The sequence below is a fragment of the Anguilla rostrata genome, chromosome 5, assembly GCF_018555375.3.
Source record: "Anguilla rostrata isolate EN2019 chromosome 5, ASM1855537v3, whole genome shotgun sequence".
Taxonomy (NCBI): domain Eukaryota; kingdom Metazoa; phylum Chordata; class Actinopteri; order Anguilliformes; family Anguillidae; genus Anguilla; species Anguilla rostrata.
Window position 1 is genome coordinate 49820470 of NC_057937.1, and position 16589 is coordinate 49837058.

A 16589-nucleotide genomic window follows, 5' to 3' on the forward strand; every position below is an offset into this window, starting at 1 on the left:
ATTAATGACTCAATGAAGCTTGTCTTTCAGAGTCCCTGCCCATCAAACTTTGAAAATAGAATGTCTCATCAAAACATGAACAGTTTTGTGTGGAATAAAATCTTTCCTCTCTGCCATGAGACTGCCAGACTGAACCCTCAAAAGAACTAATGTAGGAACTAAATCACTCATCTGTTAAAAAAAAAATAATTTATATATATAATAATAACTAAATAATATATGTAGAATAAATATATATATAGTGTGGCCAGCCGTATCAATGGGCCTTGTAATACACTATGTTCCCACTGCAATCTGTGTTTCAGAAATGCTACTAAAAAACACATTCTGTACCCTGAACATTTTGGGACACAATATCCACACCGTTACGCTTGTTGCAGAATATTGTTAAGACCTGCCTCAAACTGAATGAAGTTAACACCCAGCTGCCACTAAAAATGTCTACTTTGTCTGAAATCTGACTGGCCAACATCAGGGGTGTTTTGAACCATTTCTGAACCAGGGACTCCGACCTAGGCCCAAAGGCATCCAGGGGACCCCCATCATATATATATATATATATATATATATACATTTTTCGAAGTTATATATTTTGAAATATAATCCAAATCAACATATAGTCATTGCATATCAAGTCTGGCCAAGGACCCCTTATCAGTTTGAAAATCAGACAGTAGTCAATCACAGAAATATACAGCACACATTCTACGAGTGATGTTTTAAACTTAACGCAGTAATAAGGAAAATAAATGACTCAACCAAATAACTTCAGCTAGATACCTAGGGTCAGTTAGCTTTGTGTCCTAGCCTGGGCTGGATGTGTTGTGGAAGTTGGCGGAACAAGATCTTGACCAGCAGGGTTAAAATGAATGTTCACTGTACGAAGGATACAAGCGCAATTGTTCAAATCTTTTACTACCCATTGTGAGGGATATTAACATAAATGAGACATCCATCCGGCTGCAATGTCATCGATTGACAGGAAAATTAACGTATCGATCGGAGAATACATTTACTGCTAGCGTTAACGTGGAAACTTCCTGTTTGAACAGAGAGATATCTCTAACAGATCCAATGACCTGTGAAAATGCCCACACACCCACCTATTTAGACCGTAGCCTATCGCTTCAGCTGTAGTGCAATGTTTGTGCATTGCACTAGTAGTGGTAGTAGTAGGCCAGAGAAACAACAAACAAAAAAAGTTTGCAAACAAAACACCAAGTCCCGAAAGCTATATTTTGTAGTTTGATCGATAACCGTTGTCCAAAAATAGTAGTACACGCTATTTGCTCTAGTACCGGCAACGCAACGCAAAATTAGCAATGGCGCTTGCTAAATGGAAAAGGTACCTAAGCTTGCCGTCTCCACAGCGTTCTGTCCGATAACTTTTTTACTAGCCGCACTAGCTGGATAAGATTCAGACAACCTGAAATGGCCTTTAAAATAGTGAGCAGTTGTGTTAGCAAGAAGTAAGGTTCACTAACTTAGTCCTAGCAATTTCCATAACCGCCTCGGGCAGGTAAGCTAGCTTCCAAGAACAAGCAAGTCTAACAGGGTTACCAATGTCCAGTGGTCTGTACTTCTAGTTGTCTTCTCATAAAATGACTAGCGCTTGTTTTTTACAGAACGGTTTGGTTGCAGCAGCAGCAGCCTTGCGAAGTTCTAACTTAGCTATTAACTGAAAAAAATCCTGCACTGCGGCTGTGCTACTCGTCAACCTATCTTAATTACGCCGGTTGTGTTACCCGGCTATTATTTTTCTTTTTATTATTTGATTGATGGTAGTACATTCGGGAACCGCCTTGACAATATAGCCTCACTCCGATAAGCCACATGCTTTCACGTAGCGGCTACGTAAGAAGCAAGCAAGTTTGACTTCCACGACTGATTAAAATTTTGGTTCATGTATGACGTAGAGCGACATCAAGCACATTCTTCCCTGTGGCGGCGAGACGGACGCATCGGCTTTGTTTCGTTATTTCAGTTAAACACTTTAAAGTCTATCGTTTTCTTTGTTTTCTTTTTCTTCTTTTGGAACGGAACCAACCTCAAAACTGAAGTTGTTTAAGTAAAGGTATGGTCGTTATTTCTATATTGTCAGCCCATAGGTAGCAAGTAAGCCAAGACAGCCTAAAATGGCTGCTCTCGTTTTCTCTCGGTAGCGTTGCTGTTTAGTAAGCTGGTGAGTTAGCTAGCGCTAGCAAGCCGAAATCACAGAAAATGGCGTCGTGTAGAAGAACACGGGTGTTGTTTAGCAAATCGAAATGCATTGCCGGCGTTTTGACATTGCATAAATATATAATTAATGTTCCCCTTTTAAATGTGAGGTTTAAATATTACCTGTATACACCATTTGGTGTAATATGGACGCGTTGTAGAAAATCACACCAAATCGATCTTTCAAGCATTGGTAGCTGGCCAGTTCAGGAAAAATGAGATTGGGTTTTGTAACCTGCTTGCTAGCTAAGTGTTAGCATCAACGAGGACCGCTAAACATCGTGTCCATATACAGATGTGTGAAAGCTTGTACATTTGCTACATTAAGGATTAGATCTAAGGATTTCTTGTTTTAAGTATGTCACCTTTCTCAAACGATTAACGTCGGCACTATTTAGCTAGCCACACGAGAGTTTTCTGTGCTAGCGTTAGCAAGCTAGCTTAAAAAAAATCAACGACGTTGCACTCTATTATCTCTCACGTAACCAGATTTAAAGTATCGACACATCGCACATTGGGGTTTTTCCCTAGATAGCTAGCTGTTTTGACACAGACGATTGCTGTTTACTAACTCAGGATTACCAGAAGCGTATTTTGCAGTCTCCGGCAACAATGCAGCTGTTTAACAGTTGACTGTAAAACAATGAAGTTGGACTAAGTCATCAGTTGGCCAAGTTGGTTTCTTAACTATACAGCCAACTTGTTTGCTTAACGGTAAACAGAAACGTTAGATTGCTGTATATGGACCCATGGACGCACTAGCCAGCATGACGACAAAGGAAATGTTAGCCCGACTGCGTAGACTGCTAGTTACGGGAAAATTCTTTTGTGTGGAGGTTCTCGGGCGAAAATGGCCGTGGCCAGAAAACTTGACGTTATTCCCTAGAGATTGATTGTACCATTAAGTGTTGCTAGGGAGAAAATCATGTCGTTGGCAATGTAGTTTCTTATTGTTACCATATTTTCTTATGTATAAATATGGTAGCGCAAAGTAAGTCAGATATAAGCTTACCATGTAGCTAGGTCCTAATGTTTAATGAAGGTGTAAGAATACAGAAGTCATAACGGCATTCCCTTTTTCTTTCTCCCAGTTCGTTTTCCCCACCCCACCCTTTGTATATTATTCTTTTGAAGATTCTTCGTTGTCAAGCCGCCAAAGTGGAGAGTGTGATTGCAGAAGGGGGTGCTTCTCGTTTCAGGTTTGTGACAAAATAAATTACTTACGGATATAAGTAACCCTCCACCTTCCTCCCCCTCACTTGCTTTCCCGAGTTTGCATGTAGTAGGGGCTAACAAATTGGATATTTTCTGCCTTCTAAGCTTTCCAGTGCCTATTTTTCCATACTGTTCTTTAGTCGTCTAGTCTTATTCAACTTGTCCCGCCCAATGGTATGTTTAAACTGCGTGATCGGTCTCCATTATGGCTAACAGTGTTCCGTAGAGTAGTTGGAGTTATTGTACCTCCCTCCCCTTATTCCACAGACGCGAGTGTAGGTCCCCTTTGGTTCCAAAACGCGTCTCGAAATGAAGACTTCTACGTTTAAGTTTAGGCTTTCTTTTGGTGCTGTCTAGGCAAAACGACGAGGTGTTTGTTTTGGCCTCATTTTGGCCCTTTTGTGTTAAGATGGCCTTTGTAGTCAGAGTGGAACCATCTAAACTTGGCTTTAAATTTGTGCTCTGACCATTTCATTTGCTGTGGTCTGCTGGTGTGGTTAAATTGGCTCCCAAGTTCCTACCTATTTTGCATTTATTCTGTTGGAAACTGATGTAGGCCATGATTCACTGCAAATGCCATTATGTGGTAAATGTACATGCTAGTGGTACCAAAGTGAGCATAGTATTGATTTTTTTCCCCTATGTACACATGGTTAAGTAGCCTATTATTATACTTGTTTGTTGTTGCTTATTTGGAATGTTAAAATTGAAGTTTCTTCTGTTATGTTCACATTTCTATGAATTTTTTAAATTTATTATTATAATTGAAACCAGTATAAGATTTTGGCCATAATTGTTTATGAATGACACAAGATTTTATATCTTAAATCTGGTGTTGGCTGAAATTGCTGAGATTGACAATACCAGCTGAGTAGTTTTGACTGAAGTTTGACTGGCAGGTTTTGTTTCTCGGTTGTAGTGCTTCTTCGGGCGGAGGAGGAGGTAGGGGTGCACCTCAGCACTATCCCAAGACTGTCGGCAACAGGTACTTCGAATTTCCTCCTCTTTACTGCGCTGTTTGAGGCACACCCAGGCCGTTTGTCTTTACGTCAGTCGTGCTGAAGCAATTGCTAGCATTGTCAGATGGATCGTTGCCGGTGTGCATCCTCTTCTGCATTTTGATAGTGTGTGTGTTCTCCAGCGAGTACCTGGGGAAAACCCCAGGGCCTAGCGTTCAGAGATGGGTTCCTTCACGAAGCACTAGACGAGATGTCAACTCCTCCAACGAAAAAGAACGACACGATGCAATCTTTAGGAAAGTAAGAGGGTAAGTGTGCTTTAGAAGGCTGAGTAACTCCCTCCCTTTTTTGAAGGTAATAGCCAAGTGTTGGGCAGTGAGGCTTTATTAACCTTAAAATGGCTAGAGCATTACTGTCCAATTGATTTCAGCCCCCTCCTTTTCTTTTTTTTGTTTGGCAATGGACAGTTGTGTCTTCACATTAGTTTCAGTCGTTGGTGATTGACGGCTCATGAGCATCACCCGTAACGTCATTCTTACTCTTACTGTTGCCCCATTAACTCTTATTTTACTTGTCTTTGTTTTATAACTGCTGTTTGTGTGGATTGTCGCAGGGGCACTAGGTAGCAAGTAGTAGTTGAAATGTCGCACCTCTGAGTGCTTTAGGTCAGCATATCTATTATAAGAACAGCAAACTGCTGGGGTAGTTTTGATAAAACAGTTTCCCATTGTATGGGCATAAATAGTAATGTTTTCTTCCTTCTGTTTCCCTGTCTTCAGCATACTTAATAAGCTGACCCCTGAAAAGTTTGACAAGCTATGCCTTGAGCTCCTGAATGTGGGCGTAGATTCTAAACTCGTCCTAAAAGGAGTCATCTTGCTGGTAAGAGCCTTTACTTGGTGTTTTTATTTATTTATTTTTGCACCACTCCTGCCCCAGATGCATGTTAAATGAATGAAGGTGCAAAGTTAAATTATTTGTTTGTCATCAAAGCATCAGCATTGAGGATATCAGTGGCCTTTCTTTTGCGAATGTGTAAGCATGTGCAGTGATGGCATTTCATTATCAAGTCCATCAACAGCCGCATATAAGGTGTCTTTATTTCCGACCAGATTGTAGACAAAGCCCTTGAAGAGCCCAAGTATAGCTCGCTATATGCTCAGCTATGTCTGCGCTTGGCAGAAGATGCACCAAACTTTGATGGCCCTTCACCTGAGATTCAAACATCACAAAAGCAGAGCACGGTGAGCACCCCCCCAGCCATCTGCCATCTTTGGCAGGAGTTCTTTTTGCCTTATTTAAATTCATAAATGCATGGAGTTAATGCATACAGATTGTGGAAAATTTCCCCATTTGGTTCTTAACGTGAACTTTGGATTTTATTTTTTAGACATTCAGGAGACTTCTGATTTCTAAGCTTCAGGATGAATTTGAAAACCGCACCAGAAATGTTGAAAGTGAGTAAAAATTTGGGAGTCTTGCTTTGTGGACACCCACGCCGCCCACCTTTCCTTTAAGCCTGCATGTAGCCGCGTGTGCAACAAACTGAATTTTTTCCTTTTTTCCCGTCACTCAGTCTATGACAAACATGACAACCCTCTTACCTCTGAGGAAGAGGAGCAGCGTGCCATTGCCAAGATCAAGATGCTGGGCAATATCAAATTCATTGGGGAACTTGGCAAACTCGACCTTATCCATGAATCTATCCTTCATAAGTGCATCAAAACAGTAGGTTTTCTGTTTGTTATATGAATTGTTTGGGTTTTGTAATAAGTGTGTGTGTGTGTGTGAGAATATATATCCAGTTTTTAAATAGGGTCGTGTCTGATGGTGTGTTGTGTGAAGACTTAACGTGTCCTGCTTTTATTTCTCAGCTTCTGGAAAAGAAGAAGAGAGTCCAACTTAAGGATATGGGAGAGGATTTGGAGTGCCTCTGTCAGATAATGAGAACTGTGGGGCCTAGACTAGATCATGAAAAAGCCAAGGTAAGAGGTGTGGTGGAGCTTCCGTTCTGTCGAGTCAGGTACATGTCAGGGCCCTTTTAAGAGAGTACAATTAAGCAGTTAATTTTCAGGGTAATCTTTTCCATTGATTTTATTCCCCCATGTCAACTTTCAAGAGGTGACTAGAATCTGATGGAAACATGGCCGTTGACCCTTTTTGTCTTTCAGTTTGGAGTAGTTTGAAACCGATTCTCGTACGCTGTGCTCAAACTTTGCTGTTGCCCTCTTGCAGTCGTTAATGGATCAGTACTTTGGCCGTATGCGATCCTTAATGAACAACAAGGAACTGCCAGCTCGGATTCGCTTCCTGCTGCAGGACACTGTGGAGCTGCGAGAAAACAACTGGGTTCCTCGCAAAGCTTTTATCGATAATGGACCAAAGACCATTAACCAGATTCGTCAGGAGGCCGTAAAGGTGAGCCCTATAATAAAAATAAATAAATGAATAAGACCCTATCTGTCTCAAGTGAAATTTAATTCTCTTGGAATTTCATCTTGGTCAGTAGTTTTTGGATTTAGGTTCAGCTGTACATAGGCTTGCATGCAGTGCATTTGCTTGACAGTATGGTTGAAGGAAGTTGATTAACCTGCACCGGTTCTGTCTTCACAGGATTTGGGTGTTTTTATTCCACAAATGAACCAGGGAATGAGGACTGATTTCTTTTTGGAAGGCTCCTTCATGCCAACCAGGATGAAGCTGGACAGAGAAACACTCGGGGGATTGGCTGATATGTTTGGGCAGATGCCAGGCAAGTTTAATTTTGCATCGGTTTGGATGCGAGTGGGTTCTTTTTAATTTTTTTAAAAGGAAAGTTAATTTTCTGCCACCCTCCTCCACAATTTCATTTAGAAACATAATGTATGTAGATGACTGAATGTAAGCTTGGCATTATTATTATTACTGTACAAAATGGTATTGTGATCAGTGTGTAAATTAAAGTGGCTTACAGCTTTAGCTAGTTGGCCCTGAATGTGATCTAGGAGCTGATATTTTCTTTGAAGCTGTGCTGCAATTACAACCACAGAGCGGGTTTGCAACAAAAACAGAAAAACAGAAACGGAAAATCCCCTAACCTTGTTTTTGTGCTAGAGTGAGCTGAACGTGGTGTTTGGGAGTCAGCGTAAACATTTTGGCTCGAAAATGGACAGTGCCCTCTGAGATGTGGCTGAGAGCTCACTGGCTGTGCTGTTGGTCTCCCTTAGGTAGTGGGATCGGCACTGGTCCGGGAGTCATTCAGGACCGATTCTCACCCACTATGGGGCGTCACCGCACAAACCCGCTCTTCAACGGACACAGCGGACACATCGTTCCTGTTCCCCAGTCTCAGTTCGACATGGGGGGCAAGACTTTCAAGTCCAACCAGGTAAGGAGCCTCAACTGTCAGCCAGTAGCCAAATCCATGTCAAAACTGATGGCTTGAAAGACGTTGGTTTTCATTTGGGTAAAGTACATGGGCCGATTTGTCTCGTTCAGTTGTCAGCACTAAGCTGTGGGTATTTTTGCAGTGATATTTGCCACTGAAATGTATTTCAGTGCTGACCGGTTCTGTTTCTCCTCTCTCTGTCTCTGTCTCTCTCTCTCTCCCTTCAGGGGCAGAATCAGCATTTCCACAACCAGAACCAGAGCCATTCATCCCAGCAGCAAGTCCAGTCCAAGGACATGCCGCCTCGGTTCATTAAGAAAGGCCAGCTCAATGCCGACGAGGTAAAGGCCAAGGGGAGCGCCCGCCCCGCTCGCTGCCCCACCGTGCCCTGTGATTATAAAAAGACGCGTTATTCTGAGGGAGAAAACCCACTGCCGCTTCTCTCTGAAACCTAGTCTTTTCCTTCATCTCTTTTTCTTCATTCCTCTCCTCACCTTCCCCCCTTCCCATTCACCTCTGCTGTGGCGCTGGGTCCGCTGAACGTGATTATGAGAGATGAGGGCATATACCTCCTGCGGTTGCAAGGTGCTTAATTGTGTCTCTTTAGACAGGGTCCTCCTGACACCTGGTTTCTCGGTCTCCTCTTGCAGATTAGCCTGAGGCCAGCTCAGTCATTCCTCCTGAATAAAAACCAAGTGCCAAAGTTGCAGCCGCAGATCCCAACGATGATTCCCCCGAGCGCACAGCCTCCCCGCACTCAGACTCCTCCACTGGGACAGGTAGGGGGATGGTGCTCATGCTGGCGTGTTTGTGTGTGTGTACAAACAGCGAAGGTGTGAAGAGGGGGGGAAAAAAATATGTAGATACATATATACTTTGTGTACACGTATTTGTATATACACATATATACATATATTCCTGTGTAACAAGGATTCATGTGTGTGAGATTCCTAAACGGAATTTAAAGAGTTCCACCCCTCTCCCCAGCCCCCACAGCTTGGTCTCAAAACCAACCCACCTCCCATCCAGGAAAAGCCTCAGAAGACCAGCAAGAAGCCACCTCCCGCCAGGGAAGAGCTGCTTAAGATGACGGTACGTTCCTCTGCGCAGCCTTACCCTGCCGAGGCTGCTGTGTCCATGAGAAGTTATCGAGGGCTGTAACCGTATTGGTCTGAAATTTAATCCTGATCTTTTGCTTGGGTTTCATGTGTCACACGTAATTAGCATTTGCGTGAGTCAGGGAGGGCTGTGGTAGGTGGGATATTTCTTGCTTCTTCATGCAGTAGTGAGCTTGTGTGCTGGCTGTTGGGTAGTCCTTCATATTATCTGCGTAACTCATCTGGTAGACTGGAGTGGCAGCTGGCTGCATTCTGAGGGGACATTTCAGCGATTGGGACGGGATGGGATGTGTTTTTGGGGAGTAATGGAGAACTAGCGATGAGACGTTGAGTAAAACATCACATTTTCTCCCCCCGCCTCCAGGAGACCGTGGTGACGGAGTACCTGAGCAGTAAGAACATGGCCGACGCGGTGAACGGCGTGAGGGAGATGAAGGCTCCGAAGCACTTCCTGCCCGAGATGCTGAGCAAGATGGTGGTGTGCTCCCTGGACCGCTCCGACGAGGACAGGGAGCACGTCAGCACGCTGATCCACACGCTGCGTACCGAGGGCCTGGTCTCCGGGGAGAACTTCATGCAGGTACGCCCGTCACGCCTGCGCCGCAGCCTGGAATGCAAAAGGGCTTGCCTTTCTGCCAGGCATGAAGTTTCTGCTCTCATTAGCATCACAATTCAACATCGTGCTTTGATCTTTTGTCCTGTTGGCTGGGTTCCCCCCCCCCCCCCGCCCTCGCTAGTACTTGTCATAACTGGTGAACTTGCCCGCCTCTCGTCTCATGGTCGGGTTGTTTGCTGACGGTTCGTGCGCCCGCAGGCTTTCCTGAACGTGCTGGAGCAGTGCGCAAAGATCGAGGTGGACATCCCCCTGGTGAAGTCGTACCTGGCGCAGTTTGCGGCGCGGGCGATCATCGCCGAGCTGATCAGCGTGGCGGAGCTGGCGCACCCGCTGGAGAACGGCACGCACTTCCCCCTCTTCCTGCTCTGCCTGCAGCAGACGGCCAAGCTGAAAGACCGCGAGTGGCTGACCGACCTCTTCCAGCAGAGCAAGGTCAACATGCAGAAGATGCTGCCTGGTACGCGGACCCTCACCCTCCGCCCGTTTGAGTCTGTTAAAGCCGTCCGACAGGCTGCTTAACCTCAGCCTCGGTTTGGCTGCAGGCTTGGCATGTCTCACACTTTTCTCGCATTGTTTCGGTCATAAAGTTAAGGGTGGTAGAGGCTTCCTTCTTTCACTCTCCTTGTAAGAACTGAAACTGCTCTGCTGTTTGAAGTATTGCAATTTTGAGTCTGGATTTTTGGTTTAAGTGCAAAAGTGCAAACCCAAAATTTGTGGTGTCATTGGCCAGCACAAGGACCGCATTGGTCTAACGGTCCCTCTCTCCCCCCTGTAGAGATTGACCAGAATAAGGACCGCATGCTGGAGATCCTGGAGGGCAAGGGGCTGAGCTTCCTCTTCCCCCTGCTGAAGCTGGAGAAGGAGCTGGTGATGCAGATCAAGGCAGACCCGTCTCCTCAGGCCATCTACAAGTGGATCAAGGACAACATCTCGCCCAAGCTTCACACCGACAAGGGCTTTGTCAACATCCTCATGACCAGGTAGGAACGACAGGGCGGCTGTATTTAGCATGGAACCAAGGCTCTGAAGACTGGCAGACCGTTTCTGTCCTGACCAGTGCTATTAAGCTGTAGTTTAATGTTAATCTTTAAGACGTTACATTTAGCTTGTATTGATCTCCATTATTTTGGTGTTCCTTTAATCTAAGTCACAATGAAACTCCTATTCCATATTTATTATGAACGTTGTTCCTGGTGTTCCAGTATGGTCAAATCTGCTATGATGTAAAGTTTCATTAAACACAAGCAAACTCGAGGGTCTCCTAAATGCGCCAATGACTTTATTTTTTCCCCGCCAACTCCCAGCTTCCTGCAGTACATCGCCCACGAGATGTGCATGACGGAAGGGGACGAGCAGCTCTCCGCTCCCTCCAAGGAACAGCTGGACCAGGAGAAGCAGCTGCTGCTCGCCTTCAAGCCCGTGATGCAGAAGTTCCTGCACGACCACGTGGATCTGCAGGTCAGCGCTCTGTACGCCCTGCAGGTCCACTGCAACATCAACGGCTTCCCGAAGGGTAAGGGACCACCGCGCACGCGCCGCTCCAGCATCTGTCTGGGGCCCACGTTCGGCCGCTGTTCCTTTGGGATCCGTCTCAACTCTCTGTGGCGTTTGTCTTTCAGGCATGTTGCTGCGCTACTTTGTCAACTTTTACGACATGGAGATAATTGAAGAAGAAGCCTTCCTCGCATGGAAAGAAGATATTACCCAAGAATTCCCTGGAAAGGGAAAAGCGTTATTCCAGGTGATTTTTGGCACACTTCCTGGTGCAGATTTCTCTGGCTGCCTGCCCTTCTGAAGCTGTTCTTGCCCTAGGGCTCGAGTCTAGCGGTTGATTACTTTTCATCTGCCAAGTTAACGAGGCTGGGAGAGTCCTCATTTATGTGGCGCTTACAATTGGTGCTCCTCATTCTTCAAAACAGCTGTGTTTTAGGTTCAGAAATCAGAAATTAAGTTAAAACTTATTTATCTTGGAGATCAGTAACGTAGTTATTCAGTTTGAGTAGATATGTAATGTTCTTACTATTAGGTGAGTTCTGTTGGTTGTATGGGTTGCTCTGCGCTGTTGACTTGGTTCCTAATGGTGATTTGGTTTCTTCCCCCCCCCCCCCCCCCGCAGGTGAACCAGTGGCTGACCTGGCTGGAAACAGCTGAAGAAGAGGAGTCTGAGGAGGAAGCTGACTGAGGAATCAGCCAAAGCCTTATAGTGCAGAAATCAACTATTGATATGATACTGCTTTTCCCTCTGCCTGTCCTTCCTGTGACGCTTGTACCTAACCACTGCAGACATCCATTCCGCTGTAAAGTTCTCCCTGTAAAGCTCAAGCATGTTACCCCCGCCCCCCCGCCTTTTTGTTTTTGTTCTGGCATAAGGTCTTAAGCGCATAAGGGCAGACCGTCGTGTTTTCGAGGCTTCCTTTTGACATCGGTGCTTTAGAAGCATGAAACGACACCATGTGATTGGCCCAGCGACGGTGGCGTCTGCCCAGGGCTAGCCCTGCAGCCGTGGTCTGTGCACGCTATGAGTTTTCACCTGCTTAGGCAAACTGTAGAAATGCACTTTTCTCAGTGTAACACTTTTACTTTCTGTAATTTTTTTTGTTATTGCGATATTCATCCATCCCTTGATCTGCCTCAAAGGAATCCTAAAATGTTAACCTCTCGGTTTCCGTAGCGTTTGAATAGTTGCTGCCCACGTTTCTACCTCCTAGTGCTGGGCTTTATGTGCTGGGTATAGAAGATCTCAAGTCCCTGTTCTCAAAGGAAACGAGGAGTAGCCTGCACAGGTGCACAAGTCTTCAATAAAAACAAAACTGGTTTAACTTGCACAGTAGATCCTGATTGTGAAAGATCAAATCATGCCATTTTTAAGTGCTTTTTTCCCACCGCCCTCCCCCACCCCTGACCCCTTTCTAGATGTGTGGAAGACTGTTCACCCACTTTCAGGTTTAACTTGTGTTCACATGCCCACCCCACTCCATCCCATCCCACCCCACCCCAATTCTGTATCTGTCAAACATTTTGATACTTGAATTTATTTTCTTCTGCTTTCTCCTCACAGTGTTTTTTTTCAGGGACTCTTAAATTCAGCCTGTTCAGTTACAGCAACTTGATCGAACCATAGAAAGTGTAACAAAGCGAGCTTTTAATTTTTTTTTTTTTTAAATTGGTAAAATAAAACAAATTGACTTTAACAATTGTCTAAATATGGATATTTTAGAACTATTCAAAATCATGGAAAACGTTTTTAAAATGCATTCTGCCCCGCACGTAACAATTTCACTCGGCGTGCTTATGAGACCTACGTCTGTAAAAGGAACCGCTTTCTATTTAAAAGTGTTATTGTAATGTGTAAGTGCTGAGAATGTTCTGTGTACCACTATTGCTTAACTTTCAGTAAAGTTAAACACTTAAGATCAATAAACCTTGTCCTTAGTCTGTGTGTACGTGTGGCCTGTCTCAGGGTGATTTTATGGAGTCATTCTCTGGTGCATTTGGTTCATTGTGGTTCATTAAAACTTTGTATTCGCTTTGTTAGTTATCGGTTCCTTTTGCCCAATGACTGCACTGAAGAATCTGTTCGTTTAACTTTGGAAATTAAGTTGTAGAAATATAGTCTTTCACCAATCAAGCGGATATTTTGAGGAAGCTTTGTCTATTGTAGAGCATCCCTTGTCTTTTCTTCTTTCTCTTAAATGATTGCCAATTGAAAGCAGGAGCTGGATGGAACCATAACAGTAACTGAGCACACTGAGGATGAAAAAAGCTCTGCCCTCCATTTTAGAGTTTTTTTTAAGCCCCCATTATTGAATTCACTTCACATGCAAAGGAGGAACAATGTTTTATTTTTATTCTGGGCTTTCCCGATTGCTTTTACTTGAGAGGTTAGAATTTTTTTAAGCTGTCAGTGTCTAAACTTTTCCCACCCATGGGTATTGGTAGTTGCAAGTTACCGTTTTTGTCGTTTTGGCTTAACCCTCACGCGTTTCAGGGTGTGTGAGACGGGTGATTGTTTCGACCGTTGCTGTGTTTTTGCAGCTTGCTGCTGACCCATTTCTACGTGTAGGGGCTGATCTGTTCCCTTTTTCCATTTGTTTGACACCATATTAGGTGCTCCCTTTCTCAGCTGTGTGACAGTTTAACTCTGCTCTCGGTATGCAAAGTGGTCTGTGGTACACCGTTCAGGAGAGACGGGCTGCGTTTGTTTTTCTTGTTATGCCCTAGGTGCGGTACATGACCAGGTGGCAGCGATTTCTGTTCGCAGATTCACAAGGTGAAGTGAGGTCGTGTATTTCTGCATACAGTACACCGATTCCTCTTGGGAGGGAACACTTTGGTTTTCATACCATCGCACGGATTCCTGTTCGTCCGGGTTACCATGGAGATGAATTTTGTTTTTGGTTTTGCTCTGAAGCGGTTGGCGTTGGTGTTTCCCTGATTTAATCTCCCTTTCTCTCTAGTTCCAAAAAATATATTTCATACTCCCAGCGCATTAACTATGATACACGGGACGGTGGATTAGAAGGCCTGTCAATCTTGCTCTGCACTGTGCAGGTCTGGAAGAGGTTTTAATGTCAAACTGAAGAAATTGGTAAACATGCTGAAAAGACTGGATGACTGGAAATGAACATGGGTGCTTTAGTGGCGGCATTTGCTGTTTTTACCTTTCCTTACTGAAGAAATCAAGTTTTTTTAAAATCTTTTTTTTATATTACTAAACAAACCATACTTTTCCTAGGATTTAAGTCCTAAAAACTAGTTTATATTTGAATGGCCTGGTCATTTCACTTGGCTGGCTTGAATTTCTCTGCAATGGGGGGTCACATTCTCATAGGTAAACCAACTCCGATGTGACCCTACCGAGTGCTTGAGATGGTGGGAGGTGGTGTTTTTCAAAGCATTACTAGAACAAATTTAATGTTCACATTACCTCTGTGGAAATATAACTGGTTCAATGCCAGACAAGTTTTTCATCTAGGCGGAACTGGATACAGTCTGTCTCAGATATAAATCTTAGTTTTGTATTTCATAACCATGACATAGGAGATCAAAGATTAACAATGAAACAAGTAGCTGAAGCCGATCCTCCAGCTTCCTCACTGTTTTCCTGTGCTTCCTGTGTCAGATTAATCAAGTATGTATCAGTCAAAATTTTTAGTGCCACAGCAGATCTGCTATGTTTATTCAAATCCACTTCTTTAACCTGATTACCTCGTATAGATTTAAACCAAAAAACTGGCCTGGTCTGACAAAGCCCTATTTTCTTTTGTGGCAATGAAGAACTTTTTCAGTACTGGATATATTGACAGGGACTGAATGTCTGCCAGGATAGTAGATTATGCTAACCGTAAAAGCTGATTTGAACACTTCTTAGACTGTTAATGGTGTTAAGTGTTAATAGCACCGAGTCAGTAAACACTGAACGTGCATCAGTGTTACAGTCTCTAATATTAAGTAGGTTCTGCTGCTCTTCTAAACCTGTTGAATGCACTTATGCACTTCATGCTGTAAGTCACTCTGGATAAGTGTTTGCTAAATGGATATAATGCATTGTAAAGAGGAGGTTTAGCACATCATAGGGGACCAGTGGAGCCTCTGCTGGGTCTGCCCCTGTCTGGGACCAAGACCATTTTCTATGTTCACATGGAAATAAAGCAATGAATCGAGCACAATAAATGCATTAAATGACCTCACCGCTACTGATGAAATGCCAAATGCTTAATTAATCATGGTGATTCTAACTATCTTACCGTGGCTATTTAGAACAGCCATTTCTGGAGGTGGGTGTGGAGCTGGCACCGAATTGAAAAGACATTACATTATGGGCATTTAGCAAAGGCTCTTGTGCAGAACAACTTGTACAGCTTTTAGCCTTTTTACACAGCATAAGTACTGTGCTCATGGGTACAAGAGCAGTGCCATCAGGAATTGAAACTACAACACCGAGTTCCCTACCCAAGATGATTGAGGCTGTTATCACATGAAGTCAAGTGACTTTTGCAGCTGGTTTGCAGCTGGTTCACTTTGATTGAGGCTGTTATCACATGAAGTCAAGTGACATTTGCAGCTGGTTCACTTTTTTTGGTTCACTTTAAAAGAACAGCATTTGATACATTTTAAAAGAACTAAATGTGAAAACACCCTGAGTTCATTTGGTGTGTACACATATGCACACAAAATGGCAAGTCATTGGTCTGAGTCCACTTGAGAAGCAAAAGCGAACAAAGTGTGAAAACACCCTTAGTCAATGAACGGCTCTGAGAAAAAACAGGATTAAAATGTGGTTTAAAGGTGATCTTTTCAATGGATGATGAAATGAATATTATCATACTGTTATCTTACGAGTTCATATTGACCTACAGTATTGCTTGAGCTGTGTGGCAATGTTCTGTGCTTGGAGTGGAGTTCTGCTAACTCATATCAAATTTCTTAAGAAGCATAGCAAATCCAAGCGGTAGAAATAGTTACTTTTCGCACTGTATTGCTGAAATACACAAAACATGAAATAGATCAAAATATACCACATTTTTAAAGAAAAAAAAACATTTGACACCATGCACCAGCAATGTCCAAATGAAGGAATAGCTATTGTGCTAATTCTTTCCCCAGCTCTTATACGCAACCATAATCTTGCCATAACCCTAATTCTTACCGTTTTCCTAACTCTAAACCTATTCCAAACCCTAATTCTAGCCCTATGACTGTTTTGGCACCATAGTAAAATATTTTTGGCATCCAAATCGAGGAAATGTTGGCTTTCCCCAACTCTGAAATGTAGCCCTAATCATGCCTCACCCATAAGGCTTTCTGTTTTCCTAACCGTGACCCCCCTTAAACCCTTCACCCTCTACGCAGCTCTTTGGCTGCTGGAGTCTGCCCTCCTCTCCTCACCGCCCCCCTGGAGAAACTTCTGTCTTCTCCAGGCCTTGAAGCTCTGCTTTGGCCCATTGCCAGCCCATAAGCACTTGGTTCAACAGCACGGTAATATTTTCAAAGGGATGAGCGATGGCACAGGACCCATGACCCTGGCCCAGACAGGCCCAGGAATCCAGCGACCAGCTGTGGGCGGACAGATGGTGACACACCCGACGGATCCTCTC

The 16589-nt window shown here is 43.9% G+C and overlaps 1 protein-coding gene and 1 non-coding gene across 2 annotated transcripts; both read left to right on the plus strand.

Annotated features, from left to right (window-relative positions):
* The first annotated feature begins 2984 nt into the window (after positions 1–2984).
* eif4g2a (eukaryotic translation initiation factor 4, gamma 2a) lies at positions 2985–12931 on the plus strand. Its single transcript, XM_064338001.1, has 21 exons — positions 2985–3001; positions 3309–3416; positions 4352–4417; positions 4574–4699; positions 5171–5273; positions 5504–5635; positions 5782–5848; positions 5968–6119; positions 6266–6376; positions 6627–6809; positions 7005–7147; positions 7602–7758; positions 7986–8099; positions 8409–8537; positions 8746–8850; positions 9241–9456; positions 9691–9949; positions 10268–10472; positions 10797–11005; positions 11112–11233; positions 11609–12931. Exons 1-21 carry the CDS (start codon positions 2985–2987, stop codon positions 11672–11674), a joined length of 2790 nt encoding a protein of 929 aa, XP_064194071.1. The 3' UTR covers positions 11675–12931.
* LOC135256215 (small nucleolar RNA SNORD97) lies at positions 8142–8323 on the plus strand. Its single transcript, XR_010330420.1, has one exon. It is a non-coding gene; the product is annotated as a small nucleolar RNA SNORD97 (small nucleolar RNA).
* Positions 12932–16589: the final 3658 nt, after the last annotated feature.